This window comes from Salmo trutta, chromosome 12 (assembly GCF_901001165.1).
Source record: "Salmo trutta chromosome 12, fSalTru1.1, whole genome shotgun sequence".
NCBI lineage: Eukaryota > Metazoa > Chordata > Actinopteri > Salmoniformes > Salmonidae > Salmo > Salmo trutta.
Window position 1 is genome coordinate 66,821,912 of NC_042968.1, and position 24,956 is coordinate 66,846,867.

Genomic DNA, 24,956 nt, shown 5'->3' on the forward strand with positions numbered 1-24,956 from the left:
GGTTGTATGCAAAATAACCATAAGACAACCATGCTCTCACCAAGCTCTAAGAAACATATGGTTCTCATAACTATATGTGCTAGCTGAGAGGCTAGTAAATTTGTCATTTTCAGTATGCATGAGGAACTAAAATGTTGAGATCTCCCCAAAAGTATGGGAACTACAGTAGTTGTGATAGTTGTAGCCTACTAATAAAAGGCACTCAAGGAAAGATGGATCAACAGTCTCAGTTACTGTACCATAGAGTGGATCAGGACTGTCAAACTAATTTTGCCTTGAGGGCCGCACTGTATAATTGTAGGTACATTATTATTTCTACACAGTTTCGATTTGATTGGACCCCCTCTGGCCCGCTGGCCATATGTTTGATACCCCTGGAGTAGATGAATGATGTGCGTTGAACTAAACCCTCAACCACACATTGGATGCAGTATGCTTGAACCCCCTTGTGTGGACAGTACCACTATTCTGCCCACAGGTCCAAGTTTAATCATTATGGAGGGGTGCGATCACACGTGGTGGTTGTAGTGGTGGTGGTGTAGGTTTTTGTAGACATGATTTGTTCACTAGGCGTGTGTGTGTTTTGGCGTCTGTTTGGCCAGAGGATGAGGTGTGTGTGTGTGTGTGTGTGTGTGTGTGTGTGTGTGTGTGTGTGTGTGTGTGTGTGTGTGTGTGTGTGTGTGTGTGTGCGGTCTCATCCTACTAGGGTGGGCCTTGCTGTGCCACTGTGCTCTTCACGTTTGTATTGAAATGATAGAGCTCAGTCTTTTGATTTTCTCCCTGCTTAGACATGAATATGCATGCATTTATTATCTTCCATTGCTGTGCACTCATTAAGATATCAAAGCTGTGCCTAAACATAGGTCGACCCTGTAGAAAGATTCAAACATCAGGAAGTATTCATATTTGCTTTGTGCACAATTTCACCTCATGACCCTCCACAACCCCAGTTTATCCTTGGAAATTAAAATGTGATTTTGATTGACCCTCTTTCGTAAGAGAAAGGTCACATAGGTTGAGCCATGAAGGGCAGCACAACCCTTCCATTTCCCAACAATAATTGGCCAGAGACTGCTTACTCTCCTCTAACAAAATGCTTATGATTTTGCAATGTGTTTGTTAATATTGTGCATGTGTGATTGGTGATTGGCTGCTTTTTTTCATGGTGAAATCACTGATCAGGTTCCTTCCACTCCGGGAACTGGGTTAGGAATGACTCTTATATCTTTGTAGTGACTGGGTGTGTTGATACATCATCCAAAGTGTAATTAATAACTTCACCATACTCAAAGGGATATTCAATGTCAGCTTCTTTTTTTTTTACCCATCTACCAAAAGGTGCCCTTCTTTGCTAGGCATTTCTTTTGGCCTTTTCTACTAAAGCCCATAGACACACATTGAATAACACATTCGTAAATGTCAAAAAATAAATCATAAGAAACAAGATTTTGAAGTGTCTGTCCTAAATGTAGGCGATATAAAGGAACTCTGGAAATATTTAGTATAATTTTTTTTACACGAATTTAACCTCTTTTTTGGCGTAGGTGCGAAACTACCATCATACTTCAATTCATTTTTTTAAACCGTTACCTTTAGACGAGTTCTGTGACACATGTGTGGGTTGTAGAGCAAAACGGTGAACACCATCATGTGAAAGTCTCCCCTTTCCATAGAGTGGTCATAATAGTTTTTTAGGTGAAACCGTTCAGACGCTACAGATGATTACATGAGAAGCTGACATAAGGAATTGTTTTAAGATGGTCATACCATGGATCATTAAGCTATTTGATTTAGAATTTTAGGACCCCTTAAGGTATAAAAAAAATATACACTACCAGTCAAAAGTTTGGACACACCTACTCATTCAAGGGTTTTTCTTTATTCATACTATTTTCTACATTGTAGAATAATAGTGAAGACATCAAAAAATTAAAATAACACATATGGAATCGTGTAGTAACCAAAAAAGTGTTAAATAAATACAAATATATTTCATATTTGAGATTCTTTAAAGTAGCCACCCTTGGCCTGGACGACAGCTTTACACACTCTTGTCATTCTCTCAACCAGCTTCATGTGGAATGCTTTTCCAACAGTCTTGAAGGAGTTCCCATATATGCTGAGGACATATTGGCTGCTTTTCTTCACTCTATGGTCCAACTCATCCCAAACCATCTCAATTGGGTTGAGGTCGGGTGGTTATGGAGGCCAGGTCATCTGATGCAGCACTCCATCACTCTCCTTGGTCAAATAGACCTTACACAGCCTGGAGGTGTGTTTTGGGTCATTGTCCTGTTGAAAAAAAAATTATAGTCCCGCTTAGCGCAAACCAGATGGGATGGCGTATCGCTGCAGAATGCTGTTGCAGCCGTGCTGGTTAAGAGTGTCTTGAATTCTAAATAAATCACAGACAGTGTCACCAGCAAAGCACCCCCACATCATCACACCTCCTCCATGCTTCACGGTGGGAACCACCCATGCTGAGATCAGCCGTTCACCTACTCTGTGTCTCACAAAGATACGGCAGTTGGAACCAAAAATCTCAAATTTGGACTCATCAGACCAAAGGATAGATTTCCACTGGTCTAATGTCCATTGCCCAAGAGAGTCTCTTCTTATTGGTGTCCTTTAGTAGTGGTTCCTTGGTAGCAATTTGACCATGAAGGCCTGATTCACATAGTCTCCTCTGAACAGTTGACGTTGAGATGTGTCTGTTACTTTTATTTGGGCTGCAATCTGAGGTGCAGTTAAGTCTAATGAACTTATCCTCTGCAGAGGTAACTCTGGGTCTTCCTTTCCTGTGGCGGTCCTCATGAGAGTCAGTTTCATCATAGCGCTTGATGGTTTTTGCGACTGCACTTTTTCCGGATTGACTGACCTTCATGTCTTAAAGTAATGATGAACTGTCATTTCTCTTTGCTTATTTGAGTTGTTCTTGCCATAATATGGACTTGGTATTTTACCAAATAGGGCTATCTTCTGTATACCACCCCTACCTTGTCACAACACAACTGATTGGCTCAAACTCATTAAGAAGGAAAGAAATTCCACAAATTAACTTTTAACAAGGCACACCTGTTAATTGAAATGCATTCCAGGAGACTACCTCATGAAGCTGGTTGAGAGAATGCCAAGAGTGTGCAAAGCTGTCATCAAAGCAAAGGGTGGCTACTCATAAGAATCTCAAATATAAAATGTATTTTGATTTGTTGAAGTGCAACACTGGCGGATGTGGTGGATTGAGATGCATCCAATGCAAAAAAAACTGATATTGGTGGGAATTTTTCTATTATGTAACCGGTGCGTCAATCGACTCTGGGGGTTAAACACTATTATGCAACTTATTAGGAGAAGAAAGGGGAATACCTAGTCAGTTGTACAACTAAATGCCTTCAACTGAAATGTGTCTTCCGCATTTAACCCAACCCCTTTGAATCAGAGAGGTGACTTGTTAAGCACATTTTTACTCCTGAACTTATTTAGGCTTGCCATACCAAAAGGGGTTGAATACTTATTGACTCAAGACTTTTCAGCTTTTCATTTTTAATACATTTTTGAAAATGTCTAAAGACATCATTTCAACCTCCCGAGTGTCGCAGCGGTCTAAGGCACTGCATCGCTGTGCTTGAGGCGTCACTACAGCCCCGGGTTTGATCCCAGTCTGTGTCACAACTGGCCATGACCGGGAGTCCATAGGTCGGCGCACAGTTGTCCAATCATCATCAGGTTAGGGGATGGTTTGGCCGGGGGGGCTTTACTTGGCTCATCGTGCTCTAGTGACTCCTTGTGGCGGGCCTGCAGGCTGACTTTGATCGTCAGTTGAACAGTGTTTCCACTGACACATTGGTGCAGCTGGCTTCTGGGTTAAGTGGGCAGGTGTTAAGAAGCTGGGTGAAGCAGGCAGGATGCATGACTTGACCTTCGCCTCTCCCAATGAGACAAGATCGTAATTGGATCTCAATTGGATATCATGAAATTGGTGAGAAAAACAGGTTAAGAAAATAAAAACAGAATTACACTTTGACATTATGGGGTATTGTGTGTAGGCCAGTTACACAAAATATAAATTTAATATTATTTTTATTTAGGCTGTAACACAACAAAATGTGGAAAAAGTAATGAGGTGTGAATACTTTCTGAAGGCACTGAGTATACAAAACATTAGGAAAACCTACTCATTCCATGGCATACTGACCAGCTGAATCCAGGGGAAGGCTATGATCCCTTATTGATGTCACATGTTAAGTACATTTCAATCAGTGTAGATGAAGGGGAGGAGACAGGTTAAAGAAGGATGTTTAAGCCTTGAGCTAATTGAGACGGATTGCGTATGTGTGCCATTCAGAGGGTGAATGGGCAAGACAAAATATACTGCTCAAAAAAATAAAGGGAACACTTAAACAACACAATGTAACTCCAAGTCAATCACACTTCTATGTAATCAAACTGTCCACTTCGGAAGCAACACTGATTGACAATACATTTCACATGCTGTTGTGCAAATGGAATAGACAACAGGTGGAAATTATAGGCAATAAGCAAGACACCCCCAATAAAGGAGTGGTTCTGCAGGTGGTGACCACAGACCACTTCTCAGTTCTTATGCTTCCTGGCTGATGTTTTGGTCACTTTTGAATGCTGGCGGTGCTTTCACTCTAGTGGTAGCATGAGACGGAGTCTACAACCCACACAAGTGGCTCAGGTAGTGCAGCTCATCCAGGATGGCACATCAATGCGAGCTGTGGCAAGAAAGTTTGCTGTGTCTGTCAGCGTAGTGTCCAGAGCATGGAGGCGCTACCAGGAGACAGGCCAGTACATCAGGAGACGTGGAGGAGGCCGTAGGAGGGCAACAACCCAGCAGCAGGACCGCTACCTCCGCCTTTGTGCAAGGAGGAGCACTGCCAGAGCCCTGCAAAATGACCTCCAGCAGGCCACAAATGTGCATGTGTCTGCTCAAACGGTCAGAAACAGACTCCATGAGGGTGGTATGAGGGCCCGACGTCCACAGGTGGGGGTTGTGCTTTACAGCCCAACACTGTGCAGGACGTTTGGCATTTGCCAGAGAACACCAAGATTGGCAAATTCACCTCTGGCGCCCTGTGCCCTTCACAGATGAAAGCAGGTTCACGCTGAGCACGTGACAGACGTGACAGAGTCTGGAGACGCCGTGGAGAACGTTCTGCTGCCTGCAACATCCTCCAGCATGACCGGTTTGGCGGTGGGTCAACCATGGTGTGGGGTGGCATTTCTTTGGGGGGCCGCACAGCCCTCCATGTGCTCGCCAGAGGTAGCCTGACTGCCATTAGGTACCGAGATGAGATCCTCAGACCCCTTGTGAGACCATATGCTGGTGCGGTTGGCCCTGGGTTCCTCCTAATACAAGACAATGCTAAACCTCATGTGGCTGGAGTGTGTCAGCAGTTCCTGCAAGAGGAAGGCATTGATGCTATGGACTGGCCTGCCCGTTCCCCAGACCTGAATCCAATTGAGCACATCTGGGACATCATGTCTCGCTCCATCCACCAATGCCACGTTGCACCACAGACTGTCCAGGAGTTGGCGGATGCTTTAGTCCAGGTCTGGAAGGAGATCCCTCAGGAGACCATCCGCCACCTCATCAGGAGCATGCCCAGGCGTTGTAGGGAGGTCATACAGGCACGTGGAGGCCGCACACACTACTGAGCCTCATTTTGACTTGTTTTAAGGACATTACATCAAAGTTGGATCAGCCTGTAGTGTGATTTTCCACTTTACTTTTGAGTGTGACTCCAAATCCAGACCTCCATGGGTTGATAAATTGGATTTCCATTGATTATTTTTGTGTGACTTTGTTGTCAGCACATTCAACTATGTAAAGAAAAAAGTATTTAATAAGATTATTTCTTTCATTCAGATCTAGGATGTGTTGTTTAAGTGTTCCCTTTATTTTTTTGAGCAGTGTATTTAAGTGCCTTTGAATGGGAAATGGTAGTAGGTGCCAAGCACACTGGTTTGAGTGTGTCAAGAACTGCAACGCACGCCTCTAGGAAGAGGGAACGCAACACCCTGCTACAACACAACTCTCCGTGGTGTGAAAGAGGTATGGACTGTAGGTGCGAGTAAGGATGACAAAGGCAGAGAGTGGTACCATTTACAAGGAATTTATTCCGTCACACAGTAATTTTGGGGAAAAGGGGCTGGACGGAACCAAAGCAAAGAAAGTAAATATCAAAGCCCCCTCTCCTACCTTACCTGCCTACCCACTACTTACCTAACTAGCACCACCTGGTGCACTAACCAAAATACAGGGGATGGTCCGCCCAAGTCTTAGTGTGCATAGACAGTAAACTACTATGGGTTATGTATGCCTGCGGGCCTCTTGCCTAAGCACTCCCTAGGTGCCTTGCCCTTCGGGAACAAATGAAACAGAATAACACAAATGTAAGTAAACAATGTCAATCATCAAAATACTGCATCCTACTTACACACACACAGGACTTACTAATTAGCTCTCTCTCAACAACCAACATCAAAGAAGCTTGCTCTGAGCAACAACCAATACAGGATATAACCCTCAGCTTCCTTCTGATGAACAGAATACTGGCTTTTTAGCTGGAGAAGTAGTCTATATTGGGATACAGCTGTATCCTGACGAGGGGGCATGGTCAGCTCTCCAATTGCAATGGGGGCCGACCAATCAGCTGCTTGGGGGAATTCAGAAAGCCATCCTGAAACACACACATACAAATACACAAACTACAACACAGAAACTGGGGAACGTAACAAACGCTGCTAAGGGTTTCATGATCAATGGTTTCCCATGTGTATCAAGAATGGTCCACCACCCAAAGGACATCCAGCCAACTTGACACAACTGTTTTGGAGCCAACATGGGCCTCCCCTGTGGAACGCTTTCGACACCTTGTAGTCCATGCCCCGAAAAATGTAGGCTGTTCACTCAGTGTATATGACAACAGGATTCAACACATACGGACCTTGAAGTTGTCGTAGAAAAAGACTGCCTAGATAAAGTTGACTCATACTTTGCCCTGTATCATTCCAAGTGCTCTCAGCTGTAAAGCTACTCAGCTGTTCTAGGTCATGTTTAAATTGAAAGGGATTGTGCTGGATATCAGGATGTGCTGTATAGTGGGGCAGGAGGACAGTGGGCTAGCTAGGGCATTCCGTGTGATGAGTGTTTGATGTACAGTATATTGGATTTCAGCAACCGTACCCTGAAAAGTGGGGTCATCTCTTCCAGACTTCCACTGAATAACCATGGTCACTGTGCATGAGAATGGCGTCAGCTTTTATTTTATCCACCACCATTATTCAACATTTAAACTCATTTTTTGGGAGAAACCATAATAATTCTGCTACTTTGAATAGACACACATTTGCTCTGTGATGTTTTGCGCTATGCTAAAAGCTGTATTTGAAATCTCATTCTCTAGGTGTCCACTGCCAGGAGATGTCAGAAGACACCAAGAACCAAGCTCCCTTCCCTGTCTACCCCTCAGTGGGCTACCAGGTCCTCAATGCAGACCACCTACTGCTGAGAGAGAATAGCCAAGAGCTGCTGGGGAACTCCGGCCTGCAGACCCAGAGGCAGGCCTTCCTCATCACCAACCCCGGGGCGGGCCTCCTGCGGCCGGCCGTCAATGCCACGTACGGCCCCCTGTCTGTGGAGAGGCCTATCGGCCGAGAGCTGCTCCTCAGCGGCCGTAGGATCCTTCCTGTCATCCTGGCCCGCCAGGTCCGCTCCTCTACGCCCATTGTCAGAATCCTCTTCCACATGCCCGATTTGGCCAGTGGAGGTGACGCTGGGATGAAGGCAGGGGAAAAAGAAGACCGGGGTAGTGGTGGGAGGAAGGGAGCGGCGGAGGAAGGGGCGCATTGTGTGACGGCGTATGCCTTCTGGGAGACACGGGAGGTGCGGGGGGCATGCCTGCTGTCTCCAGGGGGATTCTGTGTGGCCCAGTTGAAGCCTGAGCCAGCCTGGTTCAGCCCCAGGGAAAGACTGGGAGAGGTGCAGGGGAACCCCGTAGAGATCTACTTCCAAAGCCGACGGGACCGGACGGGCCAGTGTGTGCCCCAGGACAGCCTGCAGCGTGTGGGGGTGGGGAGGGGCGGCCCAGTGGGGTCTGGTATACCAATGAGGAGGGTAGGGAGTGTCAACCTCCTAAAGGCCTCACCTGGGAACCCTACATTTCTGCGTCTGAGACTAGGGGGAGCCTTGGTGGTCCAGACCTCCTCCAAACCACTGAGAACCACCGACTTGGCCACTTTCTATGTGTTCCTGTCCAATGTGTCTGCTGTGGAGAGCTTCACTCTTAGGTAAGAACACTGCTTGGATATAATGTTTGTCTGTGCGTCTCTCTCATTGCATAGCTAGAATATCCAGGTCACAATCAGATTGTCTGATAAATTAGCTATGAATGTTGTACGTACTACGTACTACTACTATGTTGTTGATATGACTTTACTGTCTATATATTGTATTGTACTGCTTTGTGTGCAGAACATATTCTGTATACACTGATGCACTCTCAAACACTGATGGCTTTTGATGACTATTGAGGATCAATTCTACATCCTATTTGTTCAATGTAGGTTTACTAATACTACTAATATACTACTAATACTAATGTGTTACTGCGTCCCCTCTGTTACTATGATGCATGCTACCATGATGTGCTGTCCCCTGGCTCAGAACATAAATCCATATGTAACATTAAATGTATAAATATGATTTATATGTTAACCTTTCATGTTAAGTGGATTTTATGAGTACGAAATACACTATATATACAAAAGTATATGGACACCCCTTCAAATTAGTGGATTGGACTATTTCAGCCACACCCATTGCTGACAGGTGTATAAAATCGAGCACACAGCCATGAAGAGCTCAGTGACTTTCAATGTGGCACCGTCATAGGGTGCCACCTTTCCAACAAGTCAGTTTGTCAAAGTTCTGCCTTGCTAGAGCTGCCCCGGTCAACTGTAAGTCCTGTTATTTTGAAGTGGAAATGTCTAGGAGCAACAACGGCTCAGCCGCAAAGTGGTAGGCCACACAAGCTCACAGATCGGGACCACCAAGTGCTGAAGCGCGTAGCGCGTAAAAATCATCTGTCCTCAGTTGCAACAATCACTACCACGTTACTTCCAGAGGCAGTTTGAAATGTCAGCACAAGAACTTTCAAAAACTGTTTGTCAGAGCTTCATGAAATGGGTTTCCATGGCCGAGCAGACGCACACAAGCCTAAGATTACCATGCGCAATGCCAAGCGGTGGCTGGAGTAGTGTAAAGCTCCTCGCCATTGGTCTCTGGAGCAGTGGAAACGTGTTCTCTGGAGTGATGAATCACACTTCACCATCTGGCAGTCCGACGGATGAATCTGGGTTTGGTGGATGCCAGGAGAATGCTACCTACCCCAATGCATAGTGCCAACTGTAAAGTTTGGTGGATGAGGAATAATGGTCTGGGGCTGTCTTTCATGGCTTGGGCTACAGTAGGCTCCTTAGTTCCAGTGAAGGGAAATCTTAACTCTACAGCATACAATGCCATTCTAGATGATTCTGTGGCAAGAGTTTGAGGAAGACCCTTTCCTGTTTCTGCATGACTATGCCCCCTTGCACAAATCGAGATCCAATCAGAATTATATATATATATATATATATATATATTTTATTTATTACAAAAAACACAAGGAAGGGGTAACATTAAAGTATTAGAACATGAAGGACAAACAATACAGCATCAAGACACTATCAAATTTGTATCAGTCTTTCCGCAACATAGCCATCCTCATGTGTGAAGGTGCGTGTGCATGATAGTGATATCAAATATGTCATAGTTTCCTTTTTCATGATCACAATCTTGTGAAACCCGAACCCTCCAAGATCCCCCCACAGATCCCCAATAGCTGTCCCTCAACCCTTCGAGACCCCTCCCAAAGTCCCCCCAGAAGGGAAAAAAATCAAAATAAAAAAAATTAATTCCATTCCCCACTGCCAAGAACCCCCCAATGCACCAACAACCAAGAGAATGAACTAAAGAGAAAAAAGGAAAAGATAGAAGAAAACAACAATGCAAAAAAAACAAAAAAACATTTAAAACAAAGGACATCAAGGACAACTGAAATCATAACTGCAATGCCTACTTTATATGTTTGTGTGCATGTCTGGCACTATTACATGTATGTGTGTGTTCTTGTATGTGTTAATTTGAATGAGAGTGTGTGTGTATATGCATGTGTACAAACACCTGCACGGCATCAGCCTCAGGCAAACCGGCATTAGTTGTAAAAACACTGCCACTTAGTGTCATTCAAATATACTTTTATTATGTTTTCTTTTGACTTTTTTTTCTCCTTCATCTTTTGACCATCATTCTCTCAATCAGAAATGGTTTGTTACGATCAGTGTGGAAGAACTTGACTGGCCTGCACAGAGCCCTGATCTCAACCCCATCGAACGCCTTTGGGATGAATTGGAATGCCAACTGCGAGCCAGGCCTAATCGCCTAACATCAGTGCCCGACCTCACTAATTCTCTTGTGGCTGAATGGACACAAGTTCCTGCACCAATGTTCCAACATCTAGTGGAAAGCATTCCCAGAATAGTGGAGGCTGTTATAGCAACAAAGGGGGACCAACTCCATATGATTGACCATGATCGTGGAGTGAGATGTTTGACTAGCAGGTGTCCACATACTTTTGGTCATGTAGTGTATGTTGGAGGAAGTTACCAAAAATAAATCTATAATTTGTGTCATTTTAGGCCTTGTGGGAAAAGTTATCACCATGATGTATGGGAGAGGCACTTCATGAAGGATAAGTTCCATGCATTTAAATGGTAACTTAAGGCCACTTGATTGGCGCCAGGGCGTGTCTCCAAGGCCACGCTGTGGGATGGTTGAACGCTGGTGTGGCTGGGAGTCATCTTGCAGTTCCGCTGCCTACACAGATTACAGACTTGTCGTATGCTAGTCCCCGTCTACTTCACTCCTGACTGAAAGAAGTTCACAAGTCGCTCTTCCATAGATGGGAAAATAATTGGGAAATTATTCGGCAGCCTTCATATCTTAACATCCTATTAATGTTTGAACAGGGATTTCTGGATATTTTCGTTCATAAATAATGCATCAATTTAATGGAGCAAGAAAACAAATAACTAACAGCTGCCTGACTCCTTTGGGCAGAAATTAACTTATTACGCAGGCAGCTCTATCGCGCCAAAACACACAATTCAATCTGTTTTGCAACAGCTCTACTCACTGCCTCGGATGCACATCACAGAGCAGAATAATATTGCTTTTATTGGAATGTTTTAGATGAGTATACTGAAAAACAGCAGAACATACTCTATCTTCTGATACAGTGATATCCCAAAGCATACCCTGACCTTGTGTTAATCCACAGTTCATATCCTATTATATGACTAAAAGGCACAGGGAGGGATATTCAGTACAGATAACAAAAGATGAAACCTCCACTAGATTAGTTATTGTCGAAATGGGACCTGTGACTGGCTGCCAAAAAATGTTACAAGTTTAATCATCTCTGAACCTGAAACTGACCTGGATTTGTTGCATTGCGTCGGTGGGGATCGAGGAGAGTTGAGTGAGAGATGCCTACCCTCTCTGGTCACAATATTTATTTGAGAGATCAATCTGTTTGCCACCTGAACTTCCTAAATCCATTGACCCACTGCAGATGCTGTTAGGCCTCTGTGCTTGAGTCCCATTGCTCTTCATAGCCCCATACTGGGATTTAGAGAGGGAAGACGAGTGAAGGGACTGAGCCGAGTGTTTTAAGGCCATGTGGAACCAGGTCTGGATTGGCTTGGCTCAGAGATGAGGATTCTTCCTTGGGGAAATCCCTGCTCCACTTCACTCCTCCAGGCCCAAGATTGAGTCCAAACCCCAAGGGTTATGGCAGATAATCCCTGTTCTGATTGAAAACGATTCGAAGAGGTTAACCCTTTGGGTGGAGATGATCTGACCACCGTTCCATTACTGCCTCCTGGACGTGTGTGTGTGCATTTGTGTTTGTTGGTAGTTCCAGTCCCATAGTCATTGGAACAAGGCTCTCGATTACAGAAAGCATATTTGCTGCTCTACCTCATAGCCAGTACTCAGAGACCACCAGGAAAAAGTACCAACTGTCATATTTGAGTAAAAGTAAATATACCTTAATAGAAAATGACTCAAGTAAAAGTCACCCAGTAAAATTCTACTTGAGTAAAAGTCTACAATTATTTGGTTTAAAATATACTTGCGTATCAAAAGTAAAAGTATAAATCATTTCAAATTCCTTATATTAAGCAAAACAGATGGCACAATGTTTTAGTTTTTTTAATTACAGAAAGCCACGGGCACACTCCAAGATTCAGATTGTAAATTATCCAAACTAAGCATGTTTATTTTATATAAATAGCAAAGTAAAGTACAGATACTACTTAAGTAGTACTTTAAAGTATTTTTACCTAAGTACTTTACATTACTGGAGACCATCCATTCCCAGTCTGTCCAAAGTGGCTATCCCTTTTGCTCTTTCCCTCTATGAAAAAGCCCACAGTACAATATCAGCATATACAGAGATCATATGCTACAATGTATATTAAACTTTAACTAATTTGATATTCTCTACAAAGCCTTAGAGAGTTACTTGTGGAATTCATTTCAATATTTTTGGTGACCGAATTGGTTCTTCTCATATCAGTTTCTTTATAAACACTGTGTATTTAATTTGAAAGAAGAAAAAAAACAAATTATACCAAGCTTACATTTACCAAGCTCACTCCTCTAGCCTAAGCTCTTAAGACTGTTAGAATCATCAAAATCGAAAAATCTGAAATTAAAATGTCAGAAGCTAATATGAGGGTAGAGAGTCTTAGCGAGTCTTTACATTAGATATGAAGTGAACTTGGAATACCAAATCCACAGACACCTACTGTAATCTATGAAAATGAGCCCACTCTGTTTGTCCTCCTGCTGCATGGTTGGCTGGGAAAATTAGCTCGGTGAAAATGACGGTTGCATGACAAGTAATTTAATTTGCTTCGTAGAATTTATCGGTAACCTATGGACATTTCAGGCAGCCTCATATTTTTATCTGCAAAAAAATAGATTGCTTAGTCCAAAGGAATTAATACTTTGTGAAATTCAGGCCATGGGATGCTAACATTGTGTATTTTGAAAAGTGCTATTTTAGTGATGAGTTTGTGCTGTGCTTTAAGGGAGGTTCAGGAAGTCTCCGGCAGCAGTCTATTTAGCTGATAGCCTGTTGGCTGTTCCACACTAAATAGATTGTAAACTTGGGACATGTGAAGGTAGTAGATGAAGAGAGGAGCTGTAAAACATCACAAATGAGATGATGACGAGTTGACTTTGAGGAAGTCACACAGACAACTCTATCAAGTCTCCCTTAATTTCCCCCCTTTTCTACATGATCTCAGGCAAAGGATTTATTTAATCAACCTCCTCATTGACTCTCGTTTCCTTTACCATCCTGATCTCATACTTAGACTGTTTACTGATCCAGCCAGGCTTAAAATAGACTGTTGTCATCTGGCTTTGCCCTTGTTGGTCTGAATTCCTCCTGGTTCCTTGTACTGGCCAACTAGATTGAGATATATATGTAAAACAACATGTCCTAATTTATATTAATGGAAAAATCCACTCAAACTATCTTTTAGTATTTCTTTCCATTAGTCCACTGTAAATATAGTCCACAAAATGTTTGCATGTCAGCAGTCAAGTTTAGAAGATGTAGGACTTTCAAGCAGGCTGTGTTTCTGCCGTTTTTGAGTGGATTTCTCTTTTAACAGGAGTAATGATATGTTTGGTTGGTAGATTGTTTGGCTGTGATGCTGGCCTTGCCTCAACAAACCTAGCTGAGAGTTGATTAGTCTGGCTCCTGACCCAGGCCTCGGCCCTGCCTGGGTTAGTATTGATCAGAATACCAGCTGTCACAGAGCACCAGTCTTTGTATGTTTGACTGACTAACACACCTCTGCAGGTGGATGGGACAGGGGGAGGGTGTGTGTGTGTGTGTGTGTGTGTGTGTCTAACCCCTGTTATCATATTTTATGAAGTTGCCTTGCCAGTGTGTTTGTGTTTTGTGGAGACTAGGAGTTGTATGTCTGGCAGAGTGGGACTTTAAGCCACTGGGCTTTCACTTCATGACCACACTATTCTGATGTCCTCCCCATTATCTGAATATTTTCCCCTCTAATACCATTGCTGTAATAGACCTAATGGAGGAGTATTTCTGTCTTTGATCCTGTTTGTGCTGTTTCAAACAGTCAGCTCAGTTTAAAGAATAATGAAATGTTAGTACTTTATAAGACAACACCCTGCTAAGCAATTAGTATTCCAATCGCAAATTCAAATACCTACCTATGAAAGCAAATCATTTTCTGTCTGACACACACACACACACACACACACACACACACACACACGGCACTGATGGGCGCTATCTGATATTATGATCCACAGCTGCATCATATGCCAGTCACATTTTCCTTTAATGCCACATAAAGAGCATCAGTGATTCCTATCACATGTGCGTTTAAAGGTGACAGGCAAAGGTCTCCACAAAACTATAACACTTAATAATAATGCTCATGTAGGCTTCATTAAATAAGCCTCCACACCAAAAAATATGACTACATTTTAGCTGTCATTTCTACTTTTTGGTGAATGCCATTTTCTGTCCGTAGAATTCAAGGATGACATAATTTCAGGGCAAAAGGAAAATAACAATTGCTCACTGCAAGGAACACAAGCTACAGACATGGCTTTTATGAGTAATTTTCTGGATCAGAAATGAAACAAATGATACTGACATGATCTGGGAAATAAACATGTATGTCAATAATGATTATACTCATATGCAGATAATGCAGCCAGGTCACCCGTGATATAAGTCAGCATTCAACGTTCATCCATGTCTGATGACGTAGAAACCAGACACTAGGGACAACAGTGAGCGCTGTTACCTTGAAGTAGGTTTCGGTTTTGCTAGGGAATTGTAAACAGGGATGGCGGATGGGTGTAAGCATGTTCGAATCCAGTGATAGAAAGTTATTTTTGAGATTTTTTATTTAAGCCTATCCCAAACCCTAACCCTTACCTTAACCATTCGGAGTTAATACCTAACCTTAAGATTTCGGAGTTAATGCCTAAACTTAACCCTAACCTAAAAAATATTCAAATAATGCCTAAACTTAATCTTAAAACACTTTGAAATTTGATGTTTGGAACAACTTCGAAATTTGAAGTTTGCGAAACATGAAGGAACGTCTAATTATGACATGAGACTGGGAAAGCAAGTAGAGATAATGAGATCCAGTATGATCTAGCTAGTTAGTTAGCTAGCTATAGCCAGACAGTGTATTCCCAATCAATTTGATGAGGCTCCCATTTATACAGCTAAGATTAGCTAAATGTTTTAGTTGATAATACTTGTTGGATGATACAACACATGTACAGTATAATGAATGTTAGCTAGCTAGTTACCTAGCTAATACACTTAGTTTACTTCTTGGGAAACAATGTTTCTGCTATCTAGCTAGCCATTTCTGCTGCAGCCAGAAAGCTGTCTAATCAAAATGTGGCTAACGACCACATGAAAATAATTTAGCTATTACTGGTCAAATGTTACCAAATGTTATCTCATTCTGCAGCATAAATCTGACCGACCACCAACTGTCACAATTACCAAGTTTCCATCAACAGTTTTTATGTGAGTAAAGTCATAACATTTAAAAGATATCACGACAACTGTGATGGAAACAGGAAGTTTCGGTACAATAATTTGGACATGGTGGAATCTTTACGTGTCGGTAAAATGAATTATGCGAGAAATGGCAGTGAAAACTCCTTTATGCGCAAATATTGATATAATAACAGTCATATATGTGCAAATATTGATATAATAGCCATCATATCAAAATAAACTTGGATTAACATGGTGATGGTGTGTCCTCCAACTACGACTTGAGAAACAATGCAATTTATTAGGCTACAGATTAAATCAATTACGATGAACATCACAGTGTGGTGAAAGTGAACTGTGATCTAGATGCTCTTTTCCAATAAATATCGAGGGTCTTCTGGTGACATGATGATCGAAGCTTCACAGCCTTTTGACAAATACAAATATTCTTGCTCTTTTCCATAATAATCTCATTATGTAGAATAGCCTACCCGCACAGCCTAACCTCATATCTAGAGCACACTAGCCAAGACCAGGGTAGGCACATTTGCTTTTTAACGCAATAATTTTTGTGACAAAACTGTAAGTAGAGTTGAAAATGCGATGGAAACAAATTGTAGAGTATTCGCATGAAAATCTGTCGCCAATTGGATCGAAACCTAGCTAATGCAACACAAGTGAAAAATGAAAACTACTTTGAAATAGCTGGATCAAATGTAAAATGTGAAATAGAGTTCTGATTTTGTTCAACAGTACAATACCGAGCATGTGAGCTCAGAAATGTGTGAAATTGTGCACTAAAATCAGACAACTTTGAACGTTTTCCAAGAATTCGAATAGAGCAAGTTGACAAAGTCATAACGTTTAAAAGTCATAAAGTCATAACGTTATATCAAGGATACAAAATCTACCCTGACCAAAATATTATTTCAGATCATTTTATGATGTATTTAGCTGTTGTATTCAGAAAGGTTTGGAAAAACAGGGACATCTTTGCCTGTCACCTTTTAATGCTGATGGGTTCTGACAAATAATCATGATTTAATCATCTTTTCTAGGAAAGGTATTTTATTCCTGTTGAGATAGATGAGAGCGATAGATCAGTGACCTTTATCTCGCTGATGGAAGATGTGCCACTCCATATTACTTTACTTTATTTAGACAAGTATTATATTAACTAGACTGCTCTCACATGTAGTGGCCTCCAGTTCTCAGTGTAATAAATATGTACAAGTAGGGATTTGTAAAAAAGGCACTGACTGCGTAAACATTGCTATGGTGGTTTTGACTAAATTCAACTTCCGGGCAACCCCTGGTCGGCCTTCAAAATCTATCACTAGGTCTTCTCCCACGCCTTGAAGTCTCACGTGTTCTTGTTCTGTTCTGTTCCCTCTCTAAGCCTTTATGTTCGCTGGGAGGAACAGACAAGCTGTCTGGCCTATGGATTGAGTCGAAAAAAGCTTAAGGCAGAGCGGAGAGAGCTCCAGGGCCATGTTGCACAGCTGGAAGAAACCCAAAAGGAGAGGAGATTAGTGCTTCTTAGGCCACACAATCAACGGGCCTGATTAAGAAACAATGTTACAGGCACTTCTCCATTTAGATATACACACGCACACACACACACACACACAATGACGGAGACAAATGGGCCTGGTCAAAAGTACTGCACTACATAGGGAATAGGGTGGCATTTGGGATACAGACTCAGTCAGCCCAGACTCAGCCAGGACAGAATCACTCCATCTAAATAAGCTTGTATGTTTTAATGTAAAGAGAAACACACAGATGACTATATGTATTACATCACATTAAACATATATTGCAAATGTACAGTATATACTGTAGTGGACAGATTGACATACATTTAGGTTATATCGGTTATATCTCACACGCATACACAAGATTAAAGACTTACTTTAACTCCTTGTACTCCTTGTACCCACCCCCAATGCACATACAGTGCCGACGTCCAGGTCCTGAACCTCCCCTAGGTTCTTACTGTGGAATGCAGTGTTTGGTTTTCGCCAGACATAATGGGATACATCTCGTCCAAAAAGTTGACTGAAGTTTGCCAAAAAGCACCAGGAAGCACCTGGATGATCATCAAGACTCTTGGAAGAATGTTCTATGGACAGATGAGTCCGAAGTATACCTTTTTGGAAGACATGGGTACTATTATTCCTGGCAAAAACCAAACAATGTAGTATGAACCTTATACCAATTCTCAAGCATGGTGGTGGTGGTAGTGTGATGGTTTGAAGATGCTTTGCTGCCTCAGGACCTGGACGACTTGCCTTAATAGAGGGAACCATGATTTCTGCTCTGTATCAGAGAATTCTTAAATCAAATTAAATGTGATTTGTCACATGCGCCGGATACAACAGGTATTACAACCTTACCGTACAACCTTTCCGTGAAATGCTTACTTACATGACCTTAAGCAACAATGCAGTTCAAGACATAGAGTTAAGAAAATATTTACTAAATAAACTAAAGTAAAAAGTAACAATAAAATAACAATGACGAGGCTATATACAGAGGGTTCTGGTACAGAGTCAATTGTTTTATTTAACCTTTATTTTACTAGGCAAGTCAGTTAAGAACAAATTCTTATTTACAATGATGGCCTAGGAACAGTGGGTTAACTGCCTTGTTCAGGGGCAGAACGACAGATTTTTACCTTGTCAGCTCGGGGATTCAATCTAGCAACCTTTCGGTTACTGGCCCAACGCTCTAACCACTAGGCTACCTGCCGTCAATGTGCGGGGGTACAGGTGCGTCGAGGTAATTTGTACATGTAGTTAGGGATAAAGTGACTACACATAGATAATAAACAGCGTGTAGCAGCAGTGTAAAAACTATGTGGTGGTGGGGGGGACCTAGACTTGATGCTCTGGTACCGCTTGCCTTGCTGTAGCAGAGAGAACAATCTATGACTTGGGTGACTGGAGTCTTTGACAATTTTTGGGCCTTTTCTGACACCACCTAGTATATAGGTCCTGGATGGCAGGAAGCTTGGCCCCAGTGATGTACTGAAAGGTATGCCCTACCCTCTGTAGCACCTTACGGTCGGATGCCGAGCAGTTGCCATACCAGGCGGTGATGCAATCAGTCAGGATGCTCTCGATGGTGCAGCTGTAAAACTTATTGAGGATCTAGTGACCCATGCCAAATTATTTCAGTATCCTGAGGGGGAAAAGGTGTCGTTGTGCCCTCTTCACGACTGTATTGGTGTGTTCGGGCCATGATAGTTTGTTGGTGATGTGGACACCAAGGAACTTGAAACTCGTGACCCACTCCACTATAGCCCCGTCGATGTGAATGGGGGCATGTTCGGCCCTCCTTTTCCTGTAGTCCACAATCAGCTCCTTTGTCTTCCTCACGTTGAGGGAGAGGTTGTTGTCCTGGCACTACACTGCCAGGTCTCGGACCTCCTCCCTATAGGCTGTCTCATTGTTGACAGTGATCAGGCCTACCACTGTTGTGTTGACAGCTAACTTAATGATGGTTTTGGAGTTGTGCTTGGCTACGCAGTCGTGGGTGAATAGGGAGTACAGGAGGGGACTAAGCACCTGAGGGGCCCCCGTGTTGAGGATCAGCGTGCCAGATGTGTTGTTGCCTTCCCTTAACACCTGGGGACGGTCCGTCAGGAAGTCCAGGATCCAGTTGCAGAGGGAGGTGTTTATTCCCAGGGTCCTTAGCTTGGTGATGAGCCTTCAATTCAAATCAAACTGTATTTGTCACATGCGGCAAATACAAGTGTAGGCCTTACCGTGAAATGCTTACTTAAAAGCCCTTAACCAACATTGCAGTTAAGAAGAGTTAAGAAAATATTTACCAAATAAAGTTAAAAAAATATATATAATAATAACAATAATAATAAAAAGTAACACAATAACATAGCAATAACGAGGCTATATACAGGTTAGTTGAGGTCATTTGTACATGTAGGTAGGGGTGAAGTGACTATGCATAGATAATAAACAGCGTGTAGCAGCAGTGTACAAACAAATGGGGGGGGGCAGTGTAATAGTCCGGTGGTCGTTTGATTAATTGTTGATTAGTCTTATGGCTTGGGGGTAGAAGCTGTTAAGGAGCCTTTTGTACCTGGCGCTCTGGTACCACTTGCTGTGTGGCAGCAGAGAAAACAGTCTATGACTTGGGTGACTGGAGTCTCTGACAATTTTATGGGCTTTCCTCTGACACCGCCTAGTATATAAGTCCTGGATGGCAGGAAGCTTGGCCCCAGTGATGTACTGGGCCGTAAACACTACCCTATGTAGCGCCTTACGGTCAGATGCTGAGCAGTTGCCATACCAGGCGGTGATGCAACTGGTTATGATGCTCTCGATGGTGCAGCTGTAAAACTTTTTGAGGATCTGGGGACCCATGCCCTCTTCACAACTGTCTTGGTGTGTTTCGACCATGATAGTTTGTTGGTGATGTGGGCACCAAGGAACTTGAAACTCTCACCCGCTCCACTACAGCCCGTTGATGTTAATGGGGGCCTGTTTGGCCAACCTTTTCCTGTAGTTCACGATCAGTCCACACTGCCAGTTCTCTGACCTCCTCCGAGTCATGACTGAACGACGACGCGGATAGTATAGAGCTGGCAGGATTTTCAATTCACCGGCAGAACAGAGAAGCTACGTCTGGTAAGACGAGGGGTCGGGGTGTGTGTCTTTTTATCAATAACAGCTGGTGTGCGACTTTAGACTACCTTTACTCCACACACAGAGATGCATACAAAGCTCTCCCCCACCCTCCATTTGGCAAATCTGACCATAATTCTATCCTCCTGATTCCTGCTTACAAGCTAAAACTAAAGCAGGAAATACCAGTGACTCGCTCAATACGGAAGTGGTCAGATGATGCAATGCTACACTACAGGACTGTTTTGCTAGCACAAATGGAATATGTTAACATAACATTGGATTCATCCAATGGCATTGAGGAGTATACCACCTCAGTCATCGGCTTCATCAATAAGTTGTCATGTCTTTACTATTTGTGATGTCATGCTATTTTCAAATCGATTACCTAATGTTTAATTATTTGATTAAATGAATCAGGCAATAACTAACTAATTTGGAATCCGGGGCACCACGGAAGCATTAGTTTATAGAGAGGGCTATCTCCCGAATCAACTCTTAAAGATCTGAAGATCTTTTAGATCAATAGCAGTCAATCATGAATTATTCTTTACCTTCTATCAGTCTCATCTGAAAGTCGTATAATTCTTGGTTATCTGCTCATACCCTAATATAAATTATGATTCAGCGATGTGCAAATTGGCTTAATTATTTATTTACTAACTAATCAAATCACAGACATACATGAAAATACACAGTAGATATTGTTCATTGAGTTGCTACATGATACAAAGGAAAAAGTCCCTAGTGGAAGAAACCGATATGACGGCTTGGTAGATAAAAGAAAAGGGGTGTGCAGTTCAAGAGCGGGAAAGTCATAGAGGATTATGACACTCATAGAAATTGCTAACACTTTACATGAACGACTGCTCATTTTAAAAGAAATTGCAATTTATATTTATGCCCGTACGTCGTTGTCTTCTCTGTTGGAATCCGGTCCGTCTGCTGGAGAGTGTCAACAGAAAAGCCTCTGGTTACGTTTCCCCGAGGATCAAAGTGTTTCGTGGATGTTAGATGGGTACTTCAGAGTACCATTCGGAAATGTTCTCATAGATAAATGTTTCGGCAGTTGACTGTGTTCTTGTCCCAGATTTACGTAATTTCTAACTTCAGACTAGTTATTAGTGTCGTCTAGAATTTCTCACTTATTCAGTAGTGAATCGATAGTCTCAGAGTTTAACCATATCCAGCCTTGTAGCCAATGCTCCACGTGGGATGGTTTTCTAGTCTTATAGTTTCTAGAGATCTTAACCATTCGAGACGTCCGGCTTACCGTGTGTCTCTTTGGCACCTTGTAGTTTTAACCACTTCACACACCAGCGTCACCTGGCATGTTTTGGTCTTAGAAATTCAACCATTTGCAACATTAGCTTACACCGGGGTTTGCGTGGTCTGGTGTGAATTTCATCAGGAGTGGGTTTTATACGTTTCAGTAGAAAATGGCTGTTCCATGAAGCCAAATGTGATGTCTGGGCTCATGGGGGTGTGGCCACTGACTAGTTCATCTTCATATGAAAATCCATACTCTTGTTTAGAAGGTTAATATCACATTACATCTTTTCTCAAATAGTTTCATGTTTATTCACATACTTTTCACAATATTTAGATGTAAACCTGACAGCTGGGAAATGTACACTTTAAGAGATACCGTTGTGTGTTTCCTGTCCTTCATGAGATCACCAAATGAAACTCGTCATAACTGTCCCTTAAGTGTCCAGGGACCATTCATCACTAAGTATTGAACGCTGAGCTGTAGTCAATGAACAACATTCTCACATAGGTGTTCCTTTTGTCCAGGTGGGATAGGGCAGTGTGGAATGCGATTGAGATTGTGACATCTGTGGATTTGTTGGGGCGATATGCGAATTTGAGTGGGTCTAGGGTTTCTGAGAGGATGGTGTTGATATGAGCCATGACCAGCCTTTCAAAGCACTTCATGGCTACCGATGTGAGTGCTACAGGAGAATATCAGGCCATCCGTCTTTGAGCTGAAGCTGAAGCACAGCTGGGTCATGTAGCAAGACAATCATCCCAAACACACATTCAAGTCAACATGAAAATGGCTAAAAAGTAACACATTTGAAGTTTTGCAATGGCCTAGTGAAAATCCAGACTTAATCCCAATTGAGATGTTGTGGCATGACTTTAAACGAGCAGTTCATGCTTGAAAACCCACAAATCTCTGTTCGGCATGGAAGAGTGGGCCAAAATTCATCCACAGCGATGTGAGAGACTGCTCAACAACTACAGGAAGTGTTGTTTTTGCAGTTTAAGATGGCTCAACCAGTTATTGAGTGTAAGGGGGCAATTGGTTTTTCACACAGGGACATTGGGTGTTGCATAACTTTGTTTATGAAATAAGTATGTCATTGTTCACTTAGGTTCCCTTTATCGAATATTAGGTTTTGGTTGAAGATCAGTATCAAAAATATGCAAAAGTAGAGAGAATTAGAAAGGTGCAAATATTGTTTCACAGCACTGTACATGCTTATTCAATCATTCCAGGAATAAGTCTGATGACAAGATCTCCATGGTCAGGCCATGTTAGAGAGCGTTCTTTACCCACACCGGATCACCCCGTCCTAGGGAGTTTGTATGAGGGCCTCGTACTGCCACCCTGCCTGGTCCTCCCACCCTTAGAGGCGTGTAATGAGGGCTCCTGCTCTGCTGTTGACTGGAGAGATAGACGGGATGATTCACACAGCAGATTAAATGATCAGTGGTTCCTCAGCAAGCAGCTAGAGCTGATGGGAATAAGATGTGCCTGCTGATTCTCGGTTTGCAGGCAGGGAGGTAAACATCACTTCTCCGATGTCTTTCAGCACACCTCATTAGAACACGCACACATGCATACACACGCACACGCACACGCGCGCACACACACACACACACACACACACACACTGAGACCAGCCAAACACTGGTAAAAACACGTTGATCTTCTTTCAAATTCAACTTTCACCAACCAGGCAGCTTTATATGCAGAGCACAGAGCAGTGCAACCTCAATAGACAAACATTGGCATTAGAATGGCCTGTAATGAAGAGTGACTTTTAACTTGGCACCATCATAGGAGGCCACCTTTCCTAAAAGTCAGTTCGTCAAATGTCTGCCCTTCTAGAGCTTCCCCGGTCAACTGTAAGTGCTGTTATTGTGAAGTGGAAACGTCTAGGAGCAATAACGGCGCAGCCGCGAAGTGGTAGGCCACACAAGATCACAGAACAGGACCGCCAAGTGCTGATGTGCATAGCACGTTAAAATCGTCTGTCATCGGTTCCAACACTCACTACCGAGTTCCAAACTGCCTCTGGAAGCAATGTCAGCATAAGAACAATACGTCAGGAGCTTTATGAAATGGGTTTCCATGGCTGAGTAGCCTGCACGCAAACCTAAGATCACCATGTGCAATGCCAAACGTCGTCCAACATCAGTGCCCGACCTCACTAATGCTCGTGGCTGAATGGAATCAAGTCCCCGCAGCAATTTTCCAACATTTGGTGGAAAGCCTTCCCAGATGAGTAGAGGCTGTTACAGCAGCGAAGGGGGGGACCAACTCCATATTAATGCCCATGATTTCAGAATGAGATGTTCAACGAGCAGGTGTCCACATACTTTTGGTCATGTAGTGTACGTCAGGCTTCTATCATTATCTGAGGTTCTCAGGTGATCTTAGACCCACCTCCCCTGCAGCAGATACTCATGGGTCAATAATATTCAAACAGATACGTGGAGATTCTGTTGATATCAACTCAAGTAGCCTGTGTTTGTACAGTATGTGTGTATGTCAACTAACCTGTGTGTGTTACAGTAACTGTGTGTCTGTGTGTTCCAGAGCCACAGTGAGGAAGGGCATGTCATTCACTACAGCGAGGCCCAGTGACTCAGCCTTATGGGACATCGCCCTGGAGTCTGGCAGAGGGGGCGCAAACACCATCTCCGCCGTGTGTCAGAGGAAAACAACCACCACCAGGAAAAGGTGTGTGTTCAAGAATGAGAGGTTCCTAACAAACCTCTACTGAATTCAAAAAAATGAAACTACAAATGGTTCTGAACATCTTATTCATTACAAAACTGAATGATTGCCAAATTTCTAAAAGCCCTAGATTTTCCGCTTTCTTAAATGGCCTTCCTCTGTCCTGTTACTACTGACTGATATAAGTAGTGTACAATTGTTGATGCACAGCACGTGCCCAAAGACAAGGGTAGAAGAAACAAACAGGTTGTTTGTTATAGATTTCTGAGAATTCTCCTTGTTAAAACATCAGGATTTGTTTTAACCTGTTAGGGCTAGGGGGCAGTATTTACACGGCCGGATAAAAAACGTACCCGATTTAATCTGGTTACTACTCCTGCCCAGTAACTAGAATATGCATATAATTATTGGCTTTGGATAGAAAACACCCTAAAGTTTCTAAAACTGTTTGAATGGTGTCTGTGAGTATAACAGAACTCATATGGCAGAGAAGATTTCATGCAGGAAGTGGCCTGTCTGACAAGGAGTCGTTCTTCTTGTCTCTGTTTATTGAAGAGTGGGGATCTTAGCTGTAACGTGACACTTCCTACGGCTTCCATAGGCTCTCAGAGCCCGGGAAAA

The 24,956-nt window shown here is 42.8% G+C and overlaps 1 protein-coding gene across 1 annotated transcript in view; it reads left to right on the forward strand.

Moving 5' to 3' along the window:
• LOC115204020 (transmembrane protein 132D) overlaps nt 1–24,956 on the forward strand; it is a 53,144-nt gene that overhangs the window by 12,365 nt on the left and 15,823 nt on the right. The window contains exons 2-3 of the mRNA XM_029769234.1: nt 7,434–8,316; nt 24,195–24,338. Of these exons, the coding sequence (XP_029625094.1) occupies nt 7,434–8,316; nt 24,195–24,338 (1,027 nt within the window). The remainder of the gene's footprint in view (nt 1–7,433; nt 8,317–24,194; nt 24,339–24,956) is intronic.